The sequence below is a fragment of the Vigna unguiculata genome, chromosome 2, assembly GCF_004118075.2.
Source record: "Vigna unguiculata cultivar IT97K-499-35 chromosome 2, ASM411807v1, whole genome shotgun sequence".
Lineage (NCBI taxonomy): Eukaryota > Viridiplantae > Streptophyta > Magnoliopsida > Fabales > Fabaceae > Vigna > Vigna unguiculata.
In genome coordinates this window covers 5,018,976-5,041,097 of record NC_040280.1, presented here as the reverse complement: position 1 = coordinate 5,041,097, position 22,122 = coordinate 5,018,976, and the positions used below count along the sequence as shown (strand labels likewise).

Below are 22,122 nucleotides of genomic sequence, written 5' to 3'. Positions count from 1 at the left end.
GTGGATGTGACACGAATGAGATTTTCGAAGTATGGGATAAGAGTACTCTCCCAAAAGTATCTTTTGTAATGTGAAAGTGTTCAAAAATAGATTACCAATTATATAGATTTATGAGAGCAATACCATTAAATCATCTATTGTTATCATGTTGTAGTCTTGCTTTATTTGGAAATTGTTGTAGTTGGGTTGGTATGACAAAAGACATCCTAGGCACTTGTGGAATACCTTTATGTGTGGGTTATAAAGGTAGAGAAATTTATGTATTTAAAAACAAATCAATACCCGAAAAGGATGAATAAAAAATAATAACACGCCCAGTGGGACTCGAACCCACAATCGCTTGATTAGAAGTCAAACGCCTTATCCATTAGGCCATGGGCGCCTTAATAAAGGATTTTACTCATGATTTGGAATTGGTAATGTTTGCTTTAAAGATATGGAGGCATTATCTCTATGGTGCACCATTTCAAGTATTCAGCGACCATAAGAGTTTGAAGTATTTGTTTAGTCATAAAGAGTTAAATATAAGGCAAAGATGGTGTATAAAATTCCTAAGGATTATGACTTCAAATTACTATACTACCTAGGAAAGGAAAATTTCATGGCAGATGTTTTAAGTAGGAAAATCGTGCATGTCTCTCATATGATGATCAGAGAGTTTGAGTTAGTACAAAAGTTCAGAGATATGAAGTTGTAGATGGTTTTGGGGGCAGATTTCAATAGATGTAGTAGTTTGACTATATCTAGTGAAATTCTAATCTTGATCAAAGAGAAGCATTTAACGGATCCTAGTCTCCAAAGGACAGTAGGGTTGCTTGGCTCCGAGTAAGCTAAGGATTTTGTGTTGGGATCCGATGGTGTGTTGAGGTTTAGAGGCGTAGTTTGTGTGTCATAGGATACAGAGTTGAAGTGGTTAATCCATGAGGAAGGACACAAGATTCGTTTTAGCATGCCTCCTAGCATGAATAACATATACCAAAAGCTTAAGGAATCTTTCTGGTGGTCAGGCATGAAGCATGATGTAGCACAAGTTGTTATAGCTTGTTTGACCTGTCAAAAGGCAAAAGTGGAGCATTAGAGGCCAGGAGGAATGTTGGACTAGTCAGAGATACCAAAGTGGAAACAGGATAGCATCACTATGGATTTTGTTACCCATTTGCCACGGTCTATAAAAGGGCATGATGCAATCTGGATGGGATGAAGTTTTACCTTTGGGTGGAGTTCACCTACAATAACAACGACCATGCAAGTTTTGGAATAGTCTCGTACGATGCTTTGTATGGCAGAAGCTGCAAAACCCCTCTGTTGGTATCAGGATAAAGAGGCAGTGTTAGTAGGACACGAGTTGTTGAAGCTAACCATAGAAAAGGTGAAGAAGATCCAAAAGAGGATCAAGGCTTTGTAGAATCGACAAAAGTCTTATGTTGATCAAAGAAAGAGACCTTTAGAGTTTGCAGTTGGGGATCATGTTTTCTTGATGGTGACCCCAACCACTGGTGTGGGAAGGGCTATCCAGTCAAGAAAGTTTTCTTTTAAGTTCATTTACTCGTATCAGATCTTGAGAAGAATTGGATCTTTATTTGGTGTGAGCAGATGAAGAAATATGTATTGGTCCAGTAGGAGATGGTGGTGATGATACAACCGTTTAAATATTAGTTTAGCATTTCACTTCTTGTTATCTTTTGAAAAAATTTATAGTTATTATTTCTTTTTATTTTGTCCTTAGGGTTGTATATGATTATATTTTTAGTTATAGTATTACCTTTATGGCTGACTATAAATGAAGCAATTTATATACTTTTGGTATACATGTTGAGTAACAAATATTATAATATCTTATCTAGTAGTTTTACATTGTTGTTTTTAGGATGTTACAAGATAAATATTTTTAAAGTATAAATACAATACTTAATTATGGGTAATAATCTTTATAATGAACGTTGTAGGGTCTAACACTTTTCTATATGTAATTGAACCCGAGTTCAAATATCTAGTTCTATAAACCCATATCTAAATAGATTTTTGCTAATACATATTCATAAATATCAGTAGTGAGTCTTTGTTTTTCTTTTCTTTTCTTTTTTGCCAACCCATTTGGTCCAAGTTTCAATATAGCCTAGGAAAATTTGTAAACCAATATTTGAGATTATGCATATTTATACTTACTCTTTTGTTAGTTTTATATTAATGTGGTTAGATTGTAGCTTCATTCCATTTTACTTTTGCTTAGGCTTTTGTATAAAAAGGATTAAGATGAATGATGTTTTCATGTTCTCTTCAACAATGAGTATAGTTAGATAACAAATAAGTTATACAATTTTCATTTTATTGGGAAATGAGTTTAAGTCTAACTTATTATCACAAAATTGGCTAGCAAGGAGAGGATATTATTCTAAATATGTCTTATATATAATTGATGTTGAATCTTCAACACCCCCTTTACGTTGCGGTAAGAATATCTCGTGCATAGGACTAGATATTTGTGATTGATTTGACTATATATCAATACCAAGTGACATAATAGGCTAAAAAAATTTCACTACAATAACACTAACACAAAAAAGACTTTTTATGTTTGTTACTTTAGGTATTTTACAACTGGTATAGGTTAGATGTAAATTTATGTTTGTTTATATTCTCAACGTAAATTTACGTTTGTTTATATTCTTGACGTAAATTTATGTCTGTTGGTGGAACAACAAACGTAAATGTTTGAGTTTTTTTTCTTAAAACTATACCAAATTTATGTCTATTACTCTACTAATATATGTTAATTTACGTTCGGTAATGTAGTAATAGACATAAATTTACATTTGTTAGTGTACTAATAGGCATAAATTTACAATTGTTAATGTAGTAACAAACATAAATTTATATTTGTTAGTGCACTAAAAGACATACAATTTTAATCAACATATAGTTGTTGAGATGAGCATTTATGGATTTGTAGAAAGGTACAAATGTCTTTTTAATCATATCAACCATTGTCATTTGGATGTGGGGGAGGGAAATTTTCAATATATCAACGTCCATTTTTAAACATACATATGCATCATTCATTTATGTGAGTGTATCTTGTGATTGTATGGTCCCTTAGTAACTTATAAATATGTGTAAATTATTAACATCAAAGGAATTTGTGTCTAAATTGATCACTAGTTAATTAGAGACCAATTTAAACAATAATTTCTTTAGTAACAAAAGTCTTAATAGCTCATGTTAAAGATTAATTTTAAGTATAATTAACAAACTAACTATAATTTTTTATTTATAATGAAAATTATTTTAAATAACAATAGTTTTTAGTTTATAAATGTAGTATATTGATGTGATACGAATGAGATTTTTGAAGTAAAGGATAAGAGTATTCTACCAAAAAGTCTTTTCTAATATAAAAGTAATATAAAAGTGTTCAAAAATAGATTACAATTATAGATATTTAATTACACTTTTGCTATCCCAGAACAAAAACATGATGTTATCATGATAGATTTTAGCCCAACTTAATTTTGAAATTGTTATAGTTGGGTTGGCGTGGCAAAATCTTTTGGCACCATAGGTATTGTACAGCAAGCATGTATACACATTAGCAAAATATGGATTATGAAGGGTGAGAAAAAGTTGCACTTTAAAAAAATAAAATTTGCACGCCCAGTGGGACTCGAACCCACAATCGCTTGATTAGAAGTCAAGCGCCTTATCCATTAGGCCATGGGCGCCTTGATAAAATTTCAATGATATTGTTCTACTTAATAACAACTTTTATAAACATAGCTTAAACTTCAATTTATTTGCTTATATTTCTATTTTACCCATTAGACCATCATATATTTTCTGTGTTATTAATAAAAAAAATTATTCATTTGATTTAATATAAAACAATACGCATAGAATTATTTCGTTTTCAGAAATACAAACTTGAAGTTATTGTAACAACATGAAGAAATTTAAAATTTAAAATTTCAAAACACTTAAGGATAAAAAAAAAGGAAAAAGATAAAGAATTAAATTAAACTATACATATACCATCATAAACGAATTAGAAGAACACAAATTATGTTGACTCAGTTATAGTCATCATCCACTAATTTGTTCTTTAATTTTAAGTCAAAAAGTCCGAGAAAAGGGTGAATTCCATGTCAATTTGTAAATATATATTAAATGATGCAACTAACAAAGCAACCATAACCATGAACATGTGAAAGTTAGAACTCATAATTTCCTCTGATTTTAGAAACTGACTTTATTGGTCTAACAACTCTAATGAAAAAGTGAAAGTTTGTAGAACAACTAAGTAAATCATAAAATACTTATTTAGATTAAGCACCTTGCTTTAACTTATCTTTAATTCTTCCTTTTAGGTACCACTTCACTAACTTTTTGGGCGATTAAGTTTTTCTTTCTTTTTTCTTAATTTCATGAATCAGTGATTAGTATGTATTATTTGTAAGGCCCCATTTTTATATTCTGCCCTAAAGTTGATGGGTTGCCTTTGTGAGTGGGCCTAAGGCCGGCCCAATGTATAAAATTCTTAGGTCTGCCCTAAACCTAGAGTTCCTTGCCATTTTCAGAAAAAGCTTTGTCCTTGCCTTGAGCCACAACCGCCTTTACCTCTGCTAGGGTTTGGAGAAGTCGCAGTCTAGCAAGTTCAGCCGCATTTGTTCCGTTCCGCGTAAGTCTCCCCAACTCAAGCTCTATGTTCGTTCCGTCTCTTCTTTACGTTTTCAGTTTGAGCCTTCTAGTGAGCTCGTTTTAAACCTTGTCATGCTAGTTTCAGTTCGCTAAGCCGTTCCTTGGGCTACTGTCCTTCGCCGCTCGAGTATCGGAAGCTCTAGCTCGCATCTCCCAGGTACGGGAAGTTAGGGTTCTAGTTTCGAGTCTTTTTGGAACTGTTTATGCGTTGTTTGTTGATTGTATGGTTGGATCTGTCGTTTGAGGTGTGAAAGTACGTTGCATGTGTTGTTTGGTCGGAAAACATGGCTGTTGCAGTGGGGAACAGTGGCGAGACCTGTTAATCTCGCCCAAGCGAGTCAATCTCGCCTAGGCGAGATGAAACAGGGAGCTAGCCTAGGGCCTCTGCACGAAAAGTCGCCCAGGCGACTCGCTCAACTTTTGAGCCAGCAAGCAACTCGCCCAGGTGAGAGGGATCTCGCTTAAGCGAGATCCCGCGTTGCTCATGCTCCTGCTTTTGTGCTCTCGCCTAGGCGAGGGGAGGCTCGCCTGAGCGAGCATGTCTCGCCTGAGCGAGACCCCTCAGCCTGAGCGAGATGCTGGGCGAGACAGTGCTGTGATTTGGATGTTTGATGTTTCCCGAGTGATCTATTTTGGTTGAGTATGATTGTGTAATGATGGACATGTATATAATAGAATATTTTGCATGTTTGACATGAGTTATGAACGACGTATGATGGGTTGGGTATGATATTGACATGTGAAATGAATGAATGGGTTGGAACTAAAGGGATACGTGATTAATATGAGATGAGACCCTAGATTCATGGGGTGGTGATGATCAGAGGTATGGATTCAAAATCTGACGCGTATGAGGGATTATCTTAGGGGTTGGTATGGAAATGTAAATATGATTTTAATATTCTCTTATTGCTGAATTATGAATGTTGGTTCGTGTCAGCGTATAAATTCCTTGGGGTCTCTAGGTGAGACCTCCGGGGTTGCGCTTCAGTGGTCGGGACGTAATCCCATGGCCCCTGTTAGTGGGTGTCCATGGTGGTGCCCCATCTGTATAACTAAGTAAGGATTCAAGGTAAGGACTGTATCCTGACACTCTAAGGGGCCAGTTAGTCTCACTTAGAGCGGACTGACTCCTGTGGTGAGAGTAACAGGAGGCCTGAAATTCATTAAGGGCTAACCTTGTGGTGAGGGAGAATTGATTCATCGTAACATTTGTAACACATAGCTCGAGGATGAGCAGCTCAGGTTCGAGCAGAGGTATCCACCACAAGTGCAAGCATCTGCTGAATCCAACTAAGTTATACGTATCCGGATGAGTCGAGTCGAGTCGTAGTGTATTGAATGAAGAGTCATGACATGTTTGGTTGTTATATGGATGTGAGATGATGAAAATATATTTGACTGTATGATGAGTATGTGTTGGCTCTAGCTTACCCGTTTTGTTGCATGGTTGTGTTGTATGTGGCTGTTCTTCCTTGTGATGATCATCAACTTGGTTGATGGGAGCAGATGGGCGAGGTTCTCGTGGTCAGCAAGGGAGTGGTGATTCAGTAGCTTAGCCATCTGGACTGGAGTCATTTTATTTACGATTTCTTTAGGGCTACGGCCCCTATATCGTCTTATGATTTCTTACTCTACACACCTTATTAGTATTGTATCTGTTTTATGTTCGCATCGTGGTGTGCCAGGTTGTAGGGGTTGCGTTAAGGACCCCAAGACTACGCTGCTATACTTTATCGCGTGACGTTTCCTTTAATTTCATTTAATAATTAAATGGGACGTTACATCATTTTTGGCAAGACTATTAACTAACTTTTGTTTCTTGACGTACTTTTCTTTTGGAACGGAAATATTAAGCTAAACATATATTTAAACTTAATTTTCAAAATAATTGTGTTTTAAAATAAAGAAATATAAATATATTCCATAAATATAACCTAAAACAACTATCATGAAAAGTACCAGCTCCTTTCTTTTCTTTCTCTTCCCTTCATAAACCAGCTTCTTTTCATATCTTTTGATGTTTAGCTTTTTTCTTTTATCCCCAAATAATTAATGTTCTTATATCTTTTCAATATTTCTTATTTTTTTTCTCTTATATCTTTTGTCGCTATTACTTATTTTATTCTTATAAATACAATTTTATCGTTGGTGTTATATGTCAATACACTATAAGAAAACTTTTAAATAAGGGTTAAATATATTTTTGTCTCTTAAATTTCAGTAAATTTTGTAATTAGTTCATTTCGAAATTTTAGACCAATTTAGCCTTTCATTTTTTGAAATATGTGAATTTATTTTTTTTAATCAAATTTTGTTAAGTTTATTTGACATTTCAAGTGTGTTTCATAATAGTATTTGACTTAACATTAAAATAAAAATGTGTCAAACAGTATAAACTGTAAGGCCCATTAATTTTGGCTTGCTAATTTTCTGCCCTAGAGCAAAGGGCTGCCCCTTGTGCTTGGGCCTAGAGTTGGCCCAACTGATAAAACCTGTTCCAGTTGCCCTAACGCTCCACTTCTCCTTGCATTCACAGAAACCATAGCCGTTTTCTCTAACTGGTACGCTAGAGCTCTGCTAGGGTTTGTCCTTGTCTCGAACCAGTCCGTCCCAATAACTCAACTAGCGATTTCTACTCCACGTAAGTGTCAACACTCAATTTTGTCCGATTAATAAAAATAATTAACTAAGAATTTTTATTTTTTTATTTTTTATTTTTTAAAAAAAAAAGAGAAGAAAAAGACATATCACAAAAAATCAACATTAATTTGAATGTACATATATACTCCTTTTCTTTTATTTAATTATTTGTTTTTGTTTTTAATTTTAATTTTAATTTTGTCTTGCTTTTTATTTATCTATTTTATTTATTTATCTTGTTTTATTTTATTTTATGTTATTTTATTTTAATTTTTACTTCACTTTATCTTATTTTATTTTATCTTTTTTAATTTCAATTTTCATTTTATTTTTATTTTCACACCATTTTGTTTTTCTGCTCTTAAAAAAATATATAAAATATATATAAAATATAAAAAAATAATAATAATAATAAAAAAAGTCATGTGACTTGACTCTGCCATGCCAAAATATGGCAAGAGTTGTTGGGGGGGGGGGTTTGGACAGCAGAGGAAGAAAGGTTGGGGATTGGTGGTCACTGTGGCAGCAACCAGGGGAGGCAGTCTGAGCATAACAGTGCAGCCATGACTAAAGGGCAACTCCACACATAAGCAAGGGAGGAATAGAAAAAAATAATACAGTTTCACAATGGATATCAATTCCAATTCAGAGCAACAAAGTGAAAGAAAAAGGGAGGGGAGAGGTAAGCTTTATACGTTAATGACATGGTAGGTTGGATTTGTGGTGTCTTATTCTGTTCTTAGATGTGGTATGAGTGGGATATGTATTGCTCTGCTCTATTGCTTTCCTAATGACCCAATCTCTATTGCTTGCTCGGTTGCTCTGCTCATGACCCAATCTATATTGCTTGCTGTTTGAGTGACGAAGAGGGAACATGTTTAAACATCAACTCATCCCACACGATTCCTGTTCTTTTCTCTTCCCCTTCCCGGTCTCCTTCACCTGTGCTCGCAAGACCAAACCTGTGTATGCATAACCCAAACCAGTTCGACCCAAAGCCCCAACCATTATCTCATTTCATTCTCCTTTAACATCAAGACTCCGTTTCAACCTGCATCTAGAGGTCCACATACACACACATCACCATTATTTTCTTTGCTTCACCATTGTTCACAGACTCATCACCCATCCATAGCCATAAATCATGAGCTTCACATTCAACTTTGATCTCTCCCATTCGTAAAACCACCGTCCCTCCAAAATCACCGCCATCACCATTAGGCTTCCATCTCCACTCCTTCTAAAAACATTGGTCACCACCTACACACAAGAAAAGGGGGCATCAGAAAAGAACAGAAAAATACAGTTTCACAATTGATATCAATGCCAATTCAGAGCAACAAAGAAAAAAAAAGGGAGACGAATGGAAGAAAAAAAATTTTCACAAGTTTACACAGAGAAGAAAGCAAAATTGGGATAAGCAGCTGCAAGAGGTAAGCACCCAATCTGGAACAAATGACGTTTGTGTGAGCATAATGTGTTCGTGTGTTGGACTTGATATATTGGTATGTTTCGTCCTCAATGTTTCTATGTGAATATGCATGATCTGAGTATGTTGGGTTTTATCTCTATGAGTCAAATATGTTGTGCTCTTTGTTGTTGTTTGAGTCTGGAAAACGAAATATGCTTCATCATAGCCATCATAATCTTCCTTATCTTCTATTCATCCAACCTGTGCACCAAATAATTAAAACAGAGAACCACCACCATTAGGCTTCCATCCCCACCCGTTTCTCCTTTCATTCGGAACCTCCATCGTACTCACATTTCCGCAGGGAAACCTTCACGCAAAAAAAAGTCATATACTCTTCGTATCCTATACGCCTTTGGGTGCAAAAATCGTCATCTCCGACACGCAATCTTCCACCATCTGTTATTTTTTTTTTCACATCCTCATCTCGCCGCACTCAACACAAACAACAATCCTTCCCAAAATCACCATCACCGTCACGCACTCTTCCACCCCGCACTCTTCCATTTGTTATCATCTTTATCATTCAATCAAAGAACAAAAAAGGTCTCCATTCAAACCATTCCAGAACCCCCATTCCAGTGCCAAATATTCCTGGAGAGGAGAGAAACCCGCGCCGGCGGCCTCGCCGCCGGCGAGTCGAACTTCGAACGGACTAAGCAGCGGCGGTTTCAGTCGCGGTTGGGGGGTACGACAGCGAGGCTCGCGGTGTGGGTTCCAGACTTGGCGTGGTTCATGCGAGAAGAAGAACGAGAGACGTTTAGGATGCAGCGGAGGCCGGCGACGCTTCTGGTAGCGATTGGCGCCGTCGCCGGTGGCTCCGACGGACCGGAAGCTTGCGAGGTCGAGACGTTGGAGCTGGAAGAAGTGGTCTGTCTCGCGAGAAGAAACAGCGAGTTCGTCGTCCGCGTCGGTGGCGGTCTCGGTCAAGAGCATCGCAGTGGCGCCGGCAATGGCCTCTGGTTGAGCGGCGGCGAGCTCCAGAGGTGCGGCTAGGCGGAGGTTCGACGGGTGCGGCGGCTGCTCGCGAGAAGGGGAGGAGGGGCCCTGGGTGTCGAGAGAGAGAGAGAGGAGGCTTGCCTCTTGTTTCAGGAGCTACTAGGTTTAGGTTAATCACATTCGTCTCACGTGTCCCAGCCCCACTTTTGCTCCGTGCACCTCCCACCTTAATATCTGCACCCCCTCTTTGTGTTGTTTTACCGTTTGTACCCTTTCAGCATCTTTACTCTATTTCAGTTTTTACTCTGCACACCTCCATCCGTATTCTTCGCACCCCCTCCATTACCATATGCACTCCCTTTTTTTATCTCATACACCTCCACGTTCTTTTTTATTATTCTTCGTGCACCCCCCTTTTTTGCGACCTTGCACTCCCGCCTTTTTTTTTTGCTTATTGGGCCTCGCTGCATATTCACTTTCTCGCGCACCTCCACAATTACTAATCCCACACCCCTGCATACACTTTTTACTCTTATTTTGGGCTTGTTTTATTTTTTACTCGCCGCACCACCACCCTTAATAAACACACCTCACTTACTTCATGTACCTCTCCCTAATTACTCATGCACTCTCATAATTTGGCTTTCCACTTTCATCCTTCTTAATTAAATTGTTTCTTTTTTATTATTTTATTTTGTTGTACTATTTTTTTATTTTGTTTATTATTATTATTATTATCTTTTATTTATTTTTTTTATTCTTCTTCTTTTTTTATTTTGTAAAAAAATATATTTGAAAAATTACGAAAATTGCAAAAAATAGAAAAAAAATAAAAATAAAAAATAAAAATAAAATAAAAATAAAATAAAAATGTTCTCTTTCACTTCAATGTGTCTGTCCGGTCGCTCGCACCGCGTGACACTTATTTTCCAAAAATAGTTTTTCTTTCTCTTTTCGTGTCTGTCCGACCGCTCGCGTCGTGTGACACATACTTTCAAGCAATTCAAAAAAATACCAAAAAATACAATTTTCAAAATATAAAAAACATCAACATTTTCAAACAAAAGTCTTTTTAAGAACTACGTGATCCTTGATTCTCCACCGTGAGATACGTAGGAGCAAGGTCAGTCCTTGTCAGGTTCACCTCTAAAAAAATCAAATCATTTTCTCAATTGTTTTTTTGAATATCTTTAAAGAACTACGTAACCCTGATTTCTCATTTTGAATGAGAATACGTAGGACCAAGGTCAATCCTTGTCGGGCCCAAAAAATTAAAAAAATATTTTTGTTTCTTTTTAACATCTTTGTCTTGTTATTTTCGGGGAATATTAATATTTTGAAAATCACATCAACTTTGCGTTTTTAATTAAAGGTACCGCCCTTGGGCTGGCGCTGTAGGGTGTTAACACCTTCCTTACGCGTAACCGACTCCCGGATCCAAAATCAGGTTTTTCGCAGACTTGTCTTATTCTTTATGGTTTTCCATAGTTTTCCAGAATAACTATGGTGGCGACTCCTAAATCTTTTTTAAACCCATTTTTTTCTTTTTTCGGTTCGTCGTCCCGTCGCGATTTCGGTTGCGACAGTAAGTAACTCTAAACCTACTGTACTTACCTTATAAAGCTTTACATTCGTTTTCCACCGATTAAAGTCCGAAAATAATCGTGTCCTCCGCTGTTTCGCCAGTTGTGCAAGTCCGTCTTTCAAGTTGTTGTGCTCCGAGGTCCCGTGTCGAAGTTCTGTTAACCTTTTTTCCAGGTACGGGAAGTTAGGGTTTCGAGTTTGAGTTGTTCTTAATCTGTTTTTGGGTTGCCTTTGATCTGTTTGAGCATACTGGATGTTTGTATGGATAAATCGTTGTTTGTGGTGCGTGGGGTATCTTGTATGATGAAAAGGGGTTGGAAATCGTATCTGTTGCAGGTGAATCCAGGGCGAGACCTGGTAATTTCGCTCAGGCGAGTCGAACTCGCCTAAGCGAGTCTGGCGGAGGCTCACCCAAGCCTTTATCGCCCAAGGTCGCCCAGGCGACCAGCTCTTTTATTTTTGAGCGAGCAGATAACTCGCCCAAACGAGAGGGGTCTCACCTAAGCGAGATCCCACGTTGTTCATGCTCCTGTTTGGTGCCCTCGCCTAGGCGGAGGGGGAACTCGCCTGAGCGAGACCCTCCAGCCTAAGCGAGGTACTGGGCGAGACAGTGTAATGTGGGATGTTTTTCTTGGTTTTGTATGGATAATGCTGGCTTGGTTTTGAGTATTTGTACTAAAGGCTTGGTATGTGTGAGTATGATATAGTAATGCAAGTTGTGAATTATGTATAAAGGGTTGACATGAGTTTTGCATGAGATTGTAATGAAAGGGTTGGTATGAAAGAGGCATGATAACGATATGAATTGGAAGTCCTTGGTACATGAATGGTACATGACGAGATGAAATGTGTTGGGCCTGGAACATGAAAGGCGTTGCCTTAAAGGGTGGTACAATTAACATATACATGCGTAGTGAATATCATTTTGGTTGTGCGGTTGTGTTCTGTATGCGTCAGTGCATAATTCCTTGGGGTCTCTAGGTGAGACTTTCGGGGTTGCGCTTCAGTGGTCGGGACATAATTCCATGGCCCCTGTTAGTAGGTGTCCATGGTGGTGCTCCATCTGTATAACCAGGTAAGGATTCAAGGTAAGGACTGCATCCTGACACTCTAAGGGGCTAGTTAGTCTCACTTAGAGCGGACTGACTCCTGTGGTGAGAGTAGCAGGAGGCCTGAAATTCATTAAGGGCTAACCTTGTGGTGAGGGAGATTTGATTCATCGTAACACTTGTAACACATAGCTCGGAGATGAGCAGCTCAGGGTCGAGCAGGGGTATCCACCACAAGTGCAAGCATCCGCTGAATCCGACTAAGTTATACGTATCCGGATGAGTCGAGTCGAGTCGTAGTGTATTGAATGAGGAGTCATAACATGCTTGGTTGTATATGGATATGGAATGATGTTAATGTATTTGACTGTATGATGAATATGTGTTGGCTCTAGCTTACCCGTTTTGTTGCATGGTTGTATTGTATGTGGTTGTTCTTCTTGCGATGATCATCAATTTGATTGATGGGAGCAGATGGGCGAAGTTCTCGTGGTCAACAAGGGAATGGTGATTTCGTTGCTTAGCCATCTGGGCTGGAGTTTTCTTCATGTTTTCTTTAGGGCCATGGCCCTTGTATAGTTTTATGCTTTCTTACTCTACACTCCTTGTTAGAATTGTATATGGTTTATGTTGGCATCGTGGTGTGCCCAAGTTGTAGGGGTTGTGTTGAGGACCCCAAGACTACGCTACTATACTTTTATCGCGTGACGTTTCCTTTAATTTCGCTTAATAATTAAATGGAACGTTACAGTATAAACAACTCAAATACAATCTTGAAATTTGTACGAAACATCAAATAAACCGAACAAAATTTGATTAAAAGGACTAAATCCATGTATTTCGAAAGATAAAAGGACTAAATTGGTCCAAAGTTTCAAAATGGACTAATTCTAAACTTCACTGAGAGTAAAGGAGCCAAAAACATATTTAACCATTTAAATAATGATCATGACCAATAATGATTTGTGATTATAGTAATTAACTTAAATGCTAATATATAAAAATAAAAATTTGGATATTAAAATAGTCATTATTACGAATAAAAAATTATAATTGGTTACTAAATTAGTCTTTGAAATTAACTACCCTGGTTTTGACTACCAAAATGGCTTAGTTTCTGAATTGGTTTCTAATTAATTAGTGCCCAATTTAGTGACCAATTATAATTTTTTATTTATAATAGTGACTATTTTAGTAATCAATAATTTTTAATTTTATAAATTAAAATCTAAATTGGTCACTATAGTAACTAACTATTTTTTGCTTCTAAAATTAATTTCTAACTAAAGATTTTCTTGTAGTGGTAGTTTCTTTTATAATTATAAACGGCAAGAATTGAAATAATATTGAGAAAAAAAATACAAAAATTATGTTTAGAAACAACTAGTTTTTAAAAACTAAATTTAGAAAGCCCGAACAAAAAAATTGTAATAATATCTACAATACGTGTTAATTTGTTATTTAAAATATGTCCTTGTGTAGTATTCAATGCTACTGATATATGGAGCATAAATTAAGGTGTAAAATCAACACATTTTAGTTCAAATATAACAATATTTTATTTTTATTACTTAAAATTTTCTAATTTAGACTTAAATTAATTTGGGTTTGATAAAATTCCATTTAACCCCAATTTTCACTTGAGGCATACTCAAACCATCTTTGCATGACTTGGACCAAACCAATTTGATATTACCTCATTAGGATTCCATCTGACCTTGATCAAACTTGACTTGATCTAACCTGGGTCCATGCCACCTTGGCTTAATCTTGGTCTGGCTAAACTTTTCTTGAACTAGGCTTAACCCAAACCAACCTATGTCTAGCCTTACTTGACCATACTTGAGCCTTATCCAACATTTCTTGACTTGTGTCAAAGTCTTATCAGCATAATCTTACATGGCTTGATCTAAATTTGGCCAGACCCAAACATGACTGAACTTAACCTGATATGGGCTTGACTTAACTCAAGATGATGTGAGCTCGATCTAACTTACATGACCTAAATCAAGCCCAACTCAGCTTGATACAAAGCCAACCCAATTTGTTCAAACACATTCAACCCAATTTGAGTAGAGCTTGTCTCAACTCAATCTAACTTGGCCCTACCTACCTCGACTTAACTTGGCCTGAGTTAAACTTAAGTTGTCTCAAATCTGACAGGTCCAACCTACCTCTACCAACCCAACTTGACATGGTCCTGACCTGACCTTACTTGACTTGTACCTAACTCAATCCTACCTATAATGACTTGTGTTTGGTTCAACATAAACTAGACCTGACACAATTCAACTTAACATATGTCTTGACTGACTTGAATCAAGCTCATATCAACTTGACCTAAATTGGCCCAAATTAGATTTCGTTTGGCTCAACTCTATCGACTTAATACAAATTCGACTCAACCTAACTCGGTATGACCTAAACCTAACTTGTCTTAGACTTACGAAGTCAATGAGAATCAATCTAATCTTGACTCAACCTAACTTGGAACCATCTTAACATGGTTTCAACCTCTCCTAACTTGACATGAGCCTAGTTGGGTACTAGGTTGGACTCAACTTGACCTAACTTTGCCCAAGTTAAGTCTAGCTCAACTTGGCCAATGTCGGTCTAACTAGGCTTAAGTTGGGCCCTTCTTAACTTGACCTAACTTGGTACAAATTAAACTTGATTTAACTTGATTTGACACAACTCCAATATTATTCAAACGTGTCTGACTTGTACCTTATCCATGTTATCCTAGTATGGATCCAACTGGACTCACTCTTATTTGACAGCCTTGGTTCAACTTGACTTAAACCTAACTTGACATGGTCTTGGTCTTGTCTGACTTAATCTAATCCTAACCCAACTTTGCACATACTGACCTAGGTTTGGATTTGGATTGGGTAAAATTTTTCATGCGTATAAATAAAATTTAAATGATATTTTTTCTTTCATTTTCGTTTTCAAAGAATATATTTTACTTTAAAAACTGGTTCCCAAATTGCTCTTAAACTAACCCATGAGAGGAATTTTGGTTATATGAACTTCCGTTTATGAGTCTCTTGGTGTTATGAACTCTTTATATTGTAACCCGCTAGTTAAAACCAAAAACGCATCATCTATATATCAAGTTATTTTTGTTATCTTATAGTTATACATCTTCATATGATAAAACAATGTATCAATTATTGTAATGGAAAAATTAAGTTGAGAGACCATAAATTAAAAATAAAAATCAATTAAAAACAACCGTACTATTAAAAAGAAAATATATATAAATATTTTTTAAGAAATCTAAAACTTATTTAATTCAAATAAATATAAGAATGCTCGTTCAAATAATTTTTTTTACAAGATGAATGTAATGTTAAGGGTTCAGTTAAGCGTCCTTATATATTTTACGAATAAAAAACTAAGATGAACATGATTAAGCATTAGAGTTTGCACAGTACACTGTAAGTACGTAATGGTTGAACAGAATTAATCCTGCAATCATGAGCGACATGGTTAAACAGCAGAAGTACTTTTATGTCTGTAGAAAGAACACATATAAACAGACATCATCATCTTCCAGCTTTTCCCACAATCTAGAATTCTGTCCTGTGGGTTGGTGAATCATCATGGAAAATGGTCAACATCTTATGAACCTGTTTAATTATGTTTTTGTTTTCTAGTGCTTTGACTGTGATTAATCATACTATTTCAACAACATCAATGGCTTCCAAACACAATACCATAATTAGGATACAAAATGCTTGATGAAGTTTAATTATTAAATTAAAATACGCATTGCTCCCATTATTAAAAATTGATAAAATAAATATTATTGAAAAATATATATATCTAATGATGAAACGTAAAATTAAAGCATACTTACAATGGGAAAATAATTTATCCACAAATAAATGGAAATTAAACTTAAGGAAAAGTATATTGGAGTATTAGTATATATATATATAATACAATTGACCAAATAACTTATTATCATTGATTTTGAAATGAATATTTTACGTGATGTTTACTATGGAAAAATTATAAAGTAAAATATTTAAATTTCAGTTGTAAATGAAACTGAAGTTATTCCGTCTAGTATCGGTCCCTTTTATATTTAAATTGAGTTAATTTGATCAATGATAATCTTCAATTTTGGAACATACTTTCAAACATATTGTATTGATTCGTTACCTAAAATTTGGGTCATTATTAACCTCTATATAAAAATTATGGAGATGAATTGATGTTGAAAGGACTACACTGAAAATTTGTGAGTCTAACGAACAACTGGAAAAAAGAAATCAATTTTTTTTAATTTTTCATAATATTGATTTAATGTAAAATACCAAAGAGAATATATTGTGTAGTAATAGAAGTTTTGCTATTATATATACCAGTATGCGCACATGTGGTCTTTTAAGAAAAATTAAACTATAAAATATTTTTTATTAAAAATAATTATAAAAATAAATAATTTGTTTAATTTTTATTGTTAAATATTTTTTAATATAAATAATTATTTAATTTTAAAATGTAGTTATTAAAAGGATAAAATGGTAAAATAAAAATTTATTTTATAAAATAATTAAATTTATATTAATGGTAATAAAAGTGAAAATATAATTATTTTAGTTTGAAATAATGATTAAAGGATAAGATTGGAAAAATTTGTGTACGAACAAATAAATTTTTTGTATAAATAATATAGACTATAAAATTAAATATAAATAATTTTTATAATTTTACCGTAAATAGCTTTTAATATAAATTCAACTTCAAGGTCTTACTTAATAAATAATTTGAAAAGCAAATGATAAATATCATGACATTTCTGCACCGTCTTCAAGATCCGATACGCTTCTCTCTACAGTGAATGTACAGTAAAAGCTTTTACAAATCTTTTTTTCTACGTAGAGACGGTTTTAATGGTTACTATATTAATAAGTTTATTTCAATAATAGTGAAAATTTTAGATGTAATATTTTATTATACTTTTTATAATATTTTTATAAATAAATATATATATTTTTATTTTATATAAAAATATTTATTACATAAAAATAAAATATTCAAATACATAATATTTTTTAATATATTAAAAATTTATAAATTTTAAATACTTAAAGTTGTATTTTATTTAAAAATATGAACACTTGTTTCTTTTTTTTTGTAAATATATGAACAATGTTTTTACTCTTTTTGTAGTTTCTTTTCATTTTGGGTTTTTACTATATATTCATACCAATACTTCAATTTAGGTCACGTATACATATCTAACATGTATTTGTGTTTAACACGTATCTGTATTCAACATGTATCCATGTCTGATACTTTAGAATAATCTATTAATACTTATCACTTATCATTACAATATTTGATTTATAAAGTCGTAATATATTCCAAGAAAATCCCTACGTTAACTTATTTATTCTCTTTAAATTAATACTCTCTCTTGTGAATTTATATTACAATTTAAAAATTAATTTATATATATTATATGGGTCATTATATATTACTATAGATAATAGTAGTTAAAAAATCATCATGTTATAGTTGTCCAGATAAGTTGTGGAATTAAAGAGGTTGTTATTCATATGATTATTTCCGAATTTCTTTTTTATATAGAAAAGGTCAAGGTAATAAAATTTAAAATTTAATTAATAATTTGATCGTATATTTAAGTTGATGATTATTTTTGTTTTTAGTTTTCTTTTACCAAATTGAACCATATATATTTTAAATAAAAATAAATTAGTTTTTTTGCTAATAATGTTAGATCGGGTAATGATAGAGTTAATTTCTTATCTCAAATATGAGATTGATAGAGAAAGAAGTCCATGTCATGTCCCATATAAAATCGGCATCGTAAGAGATCACGTTCCAAATTTCTAATCTCAATTCTGCACACCTCGAATGAAAAGCCAAACCAAAAGGGTATTCGTTAATTTCGTGTTCATTGATTATATCCCACCCTTCCCGGAATTTATCATATTAATTAGTTGTAAAATGTTAGTCACCACTAATAATTTCCTTAACATGATAAAAGAAAATAGCTTGGATACTAAATGCATGTTAAAAAAAATAATTTGATACAAATGATATTACGAGGATTAACACGTGTATTAGGAGATGATGAGATAAAGAAAGCTATTCCAGAAGAGGACTTAGTTTTGCATCTATAATATTACTAAGACATATCAAGATTTGAAAAAATATTTCTGGTGACCTAAAATGAAAGGAAATGTGATTAATTTTGTAGAAACTTGTTGGACTTATCCAAAAGATAAGATTGAATATTTTATAATAGAAATATACAGTTCTACTAATAAATATGAGAATATTTAAGTCACATTATTGATTCCGGTGATGAGCTTTCTTTCGTAGTGACGTTCAAAACGGTAACCTCAGTGTTATAAATCGATGAAAGAAACAATCAAAAGCGTTTTCTTTTGTCTTTCTCTTGCGTCTTTATTTTCTTCCTTCTTCACCAGGTGCTCTTTACTTTCAACGCAATTTTCTTAAAACTTTAATCACCACATTTATTTTATATCTTAAAATAAAACCATTCTCAATGCACTTTGCGAATCTCTTACATCTTTACGTTTTCAGTTCTTTTGGGAGCATTCTCTTTAATTTCAACGGTATAAATTTTCTTCAAATTTGAACCACCCCATTATCTCAACTTTCAATTACACCTGTTGAATTTTAATTTTATTTTTCTGAATAAAGAAGGAAAATTAAATTACAAGTGTCTTTCTCTGTCTCTTCAAATTGTCTCCTCTTCTAGATCCACTGTCACTATTTTTCATGAATTAAACCAAGCAAAGTCATACAATAATATATTTCACACATGCCAAATTGATTATATCCTTTTAATAAAATAATTAACTACTGCTTCTGGAATACCGTTTGCCATTTATTGACCAAAACAATTTACATATCAAGCCTATTGCTGAAGTAATGGCCATGTTTGTTCACGCCACTCACAATTTTTTTCTTCGCCGGAATAAGAAAACAAAGTGGTTTACAATTCTCTTCTGCTTCGCCTATTCCCAAATAAAAAAAAAAATCACTACTTTTTTTTCAGTCTTAATTCCATTAAGATAGTATTGTTATATAGTCAATAAAAATATTTATAGTACTGTAATTGTTAAAATCTGATATACGATTTTATCCTTAAACTACACATAGAAAGATTAAAAGATAACAATATATTTAAGTTATTACTAACCTCGACTTTTAGACGTAAAAATTAACTTGATGTTTAATCACTGTTTTATTTTGGATAATTTCATTAGTTTTCTTTTGTAAGAACACACCATTTAAGACCCACACAATTTGTTACTAACTAACATGTCATTGACAAATCTCAAAATTAGAAAAGATAGAAACATAAAAATATAACAAAAATCCAACAAAAAGGTGGCTACTATTTTGTAATGACCAAAATCATTCACAAGAGTCAAATTTCCACCCTTCATTCATCTTCCTCTCTCCTTCCTTACCCTGCCTCTGTCTCCATATATTTATACCCTCATTCCACACCCTCCACCCATTTCTCCAAACTCAATCCCAATTACAAAACAACACCATCATGGAAGTGGTGGTGGCAGTTCCTCCTCCTCCTCCTCCTCCTCTTCCACCACCACCACCTTCTTCTTCCATGGATTTCAACTTCGATAGCAGCTGCTCCTCCCCTTACATCACCGCACCTTCTAGCCCTCAACGCTTTGCCAACTTCTTCTTCAGTGCCCCCACCAGCCCCACCAGAAGACACTCCTCTGCTTCCGCTCTCACAACAACTGAAGATGAATTTGAATTCGACTTCGGTAGTCATGTTCAAAGGCCTTCTCTTTCTGCAGACGAACTCTTTCTCGGCGGAAAGATCAGACCTTTGAAACCCTCTTTACCTTCCTCCGTTACAACCTCAGACAAAAGCAAAATCCCATCCCAAAGAACAGATAACATGTCATCATCACTGTCACCGCTCTCGTCGCCGTCTTTATCAGAACGTAGAAGAATCAGAGAAAGGTCGTTGTCGTTTTCCACTTCTTCTGCCATATCAGTACGCAGAGAACCTGAAACCAACAGTGATGACATCGACGTTAATTCGGTATCTTCAACTGAAAAAAGTATCAACAAGGCCTCGGAGACCGTTTCCCATTCCTCGTTTTTGTCGTCGATTTCTTTCGGGAAAGGGTACCGAAAGTGGCGGCTCAAGGATTTTCTGCTGTTCCGAAGCGCTTCGGAGGGAAGGGCTTCCGACAAGGATCCTCTTCGGAAGTACGCGGTTCTGTCGAAAACGACAGCGCAGGAGGATGTGCGGAACCTGAGCTTCCGGTCCGCGGAGAGTTCCGGTTCGGTTTCGAGACGGAGAGGACCGGTTTCGGCTCACGAGTTGCATTACACGGTGAACCGGGCCGCTTCTGTGGAGATGAAGAAGAAAACATTGTTGCCTTACAAACAGGGTTTGTTGGGGTGCTTGGGCTTCAACCCTGGGATGCATCACTTCAGTGCAAGAATTGGATCCTAATAATCGGTTAATTAAGCCAGATCACTAGTTTTAATCTTGGTTAATGTGTTGATTAAATTGTGATTTCGGTGACCATGTTTTGAAAAATTGCAACCGAATGGTAATTTCAATTTTCTTTTTGTACATTCTCGATTTGTTTTGGTTGGTTCTTTTCTGGGTTATATGTTATACGTGTTTCGTTTCATATTTTATTCCCGATCCTACTAAAACTATAAAATTTAATATTTTCTTATGAAAGATACTAATATTTTCATATTCAATAAACTCTTACATTCATCTTATATTCACTAAATTACTTTTTATCTTTTTCTAAGTATTAAAATTTATTCTGATTTTCCAATTTGGATGTGAAATTAAATATTATGATTTGGTGTATGTTTTGTCTGTACATTGTATTTGGTGGAGGTAAAAATCGGTTTGTGATGTCATGTCACCTCCAACCAAATCCTGCGTTTGTCTATACACTAACGATTTTCTGCTGGTTTTGCACGTTGCAAGAAGAAAAATGATATTCTTTGCGTGTATTTATGACTCTGCTTTGGGGAGAAAAAGTGTAGTAGTCAAACTATGTACCCAAATGAGGATTTTAAAACTAAATCTTAGGTTGTCTTTCATAATTGCTTTTGTTTTTCTTTCACCTTCAACAACCTGTTTCCCACCAATGTGTTTCCATTTGCAACTTCTCTTCTTATTGCTCACGGATTTTGTCCAGGTTAAAAGTATATGAGAATGGTCTGAACATAGATATACCAAGAAAATGACCAAGAAATTTCAATCATAATATATGGACAAATTTAAGCATGAGCTTAGAAAAGAAAAAAAAAGCATTTATGTCATATCATTAGCATGTTTAATGATGATTGTAATGTTGCTGTAATCCACAGTCATTTTTTTGTTTTCTTCTTTAAAATATAGTTTAAGAAGAGTGTGTGAAAGTTTCATTATTATTATTCCATTACTAAATGTTATGACCACAGACATGTTAATTCTACTTTATCTTTCTATGATGTATAAAATGAATTGAGGAATTTGATTTTTTTTAAATATATTAATGTATACTAGTTCTAATGTTTTAGAATATATTAAAAAAATTAATATGTTAACACCAATTAAAGTTTAACGGAATGACAATATAAAAAAAAGATTATATCAGAAAATCTATACCAGATAAAAGAGAGAAAAATGTGGAATAAGTAAGATAAATGATGTAATTAAAAAATATTACAATG

At 34.5% G+C, this 22,122-nt stretch overlaps 1 protein-coding gene, 1 long non-coding RNA gene and 2 other non-coding genes across 4 annotated transcripts; 2 read left to right on the top strand and 2 right to left on the bottom strand.

Moving 5' to 3' along the window:
* Nucleotides 1–309: 309 nt before the first annotated feature.
* On the bottom strand, nucleotides 310–382 carry TRNAR-UCU. Its single transcript has one exon. It is a non-coding gene; the product is annotated as a tRNA-Arg (tRNA).
* Nucleotides 383–3,646: 3,264 nt separating this feature from the next.
* Nucleotides 3,647–3,719, bottom strand: TRNAR-UCU. Its single transcript has one exon. It is a non-coding gene; the product is annotated as a tRNA-Arg (tRNA).
* Nucleotides 3,720–4,603: 884 nt separating this feature from the next.
* LOC114169141 lies at nucleotides 4,604–6,317 on the top strand. The gene is made up of 3 exons (XR_003600833.1): nucleotides 4,604–4,672; nucleotides 4,778–4,849; nucleotides 6,202–6,317. It is a non-coding gene; the product is annotated as an uncharacterized LOC114169141 (long non-coding RNA).
* Nucleotides 6,318–19,842: 13,525 nt separating this feature from the next.
* LOC114171182 (endochitinase A-like) lies at nucleotides 19,843–21,077 on the top strand. Its single transcript, XM_028056385.1, has one exon. The coding sequence runs from the start codon at nucleotides 19,955–19,957 to the stop codon at nucleotides 20,891–20,893; it is 939 nt and encodes a 312-aa protein (XP_027912186.1). The 5' UTR covers nucleotides 19,843–19,954; the 3' UTR covers nucleotides 20,894–21,077.
* The last annotated feature ends 1,045 nt before the right edge of the window (nucleotides 21,078–22,122 follow it).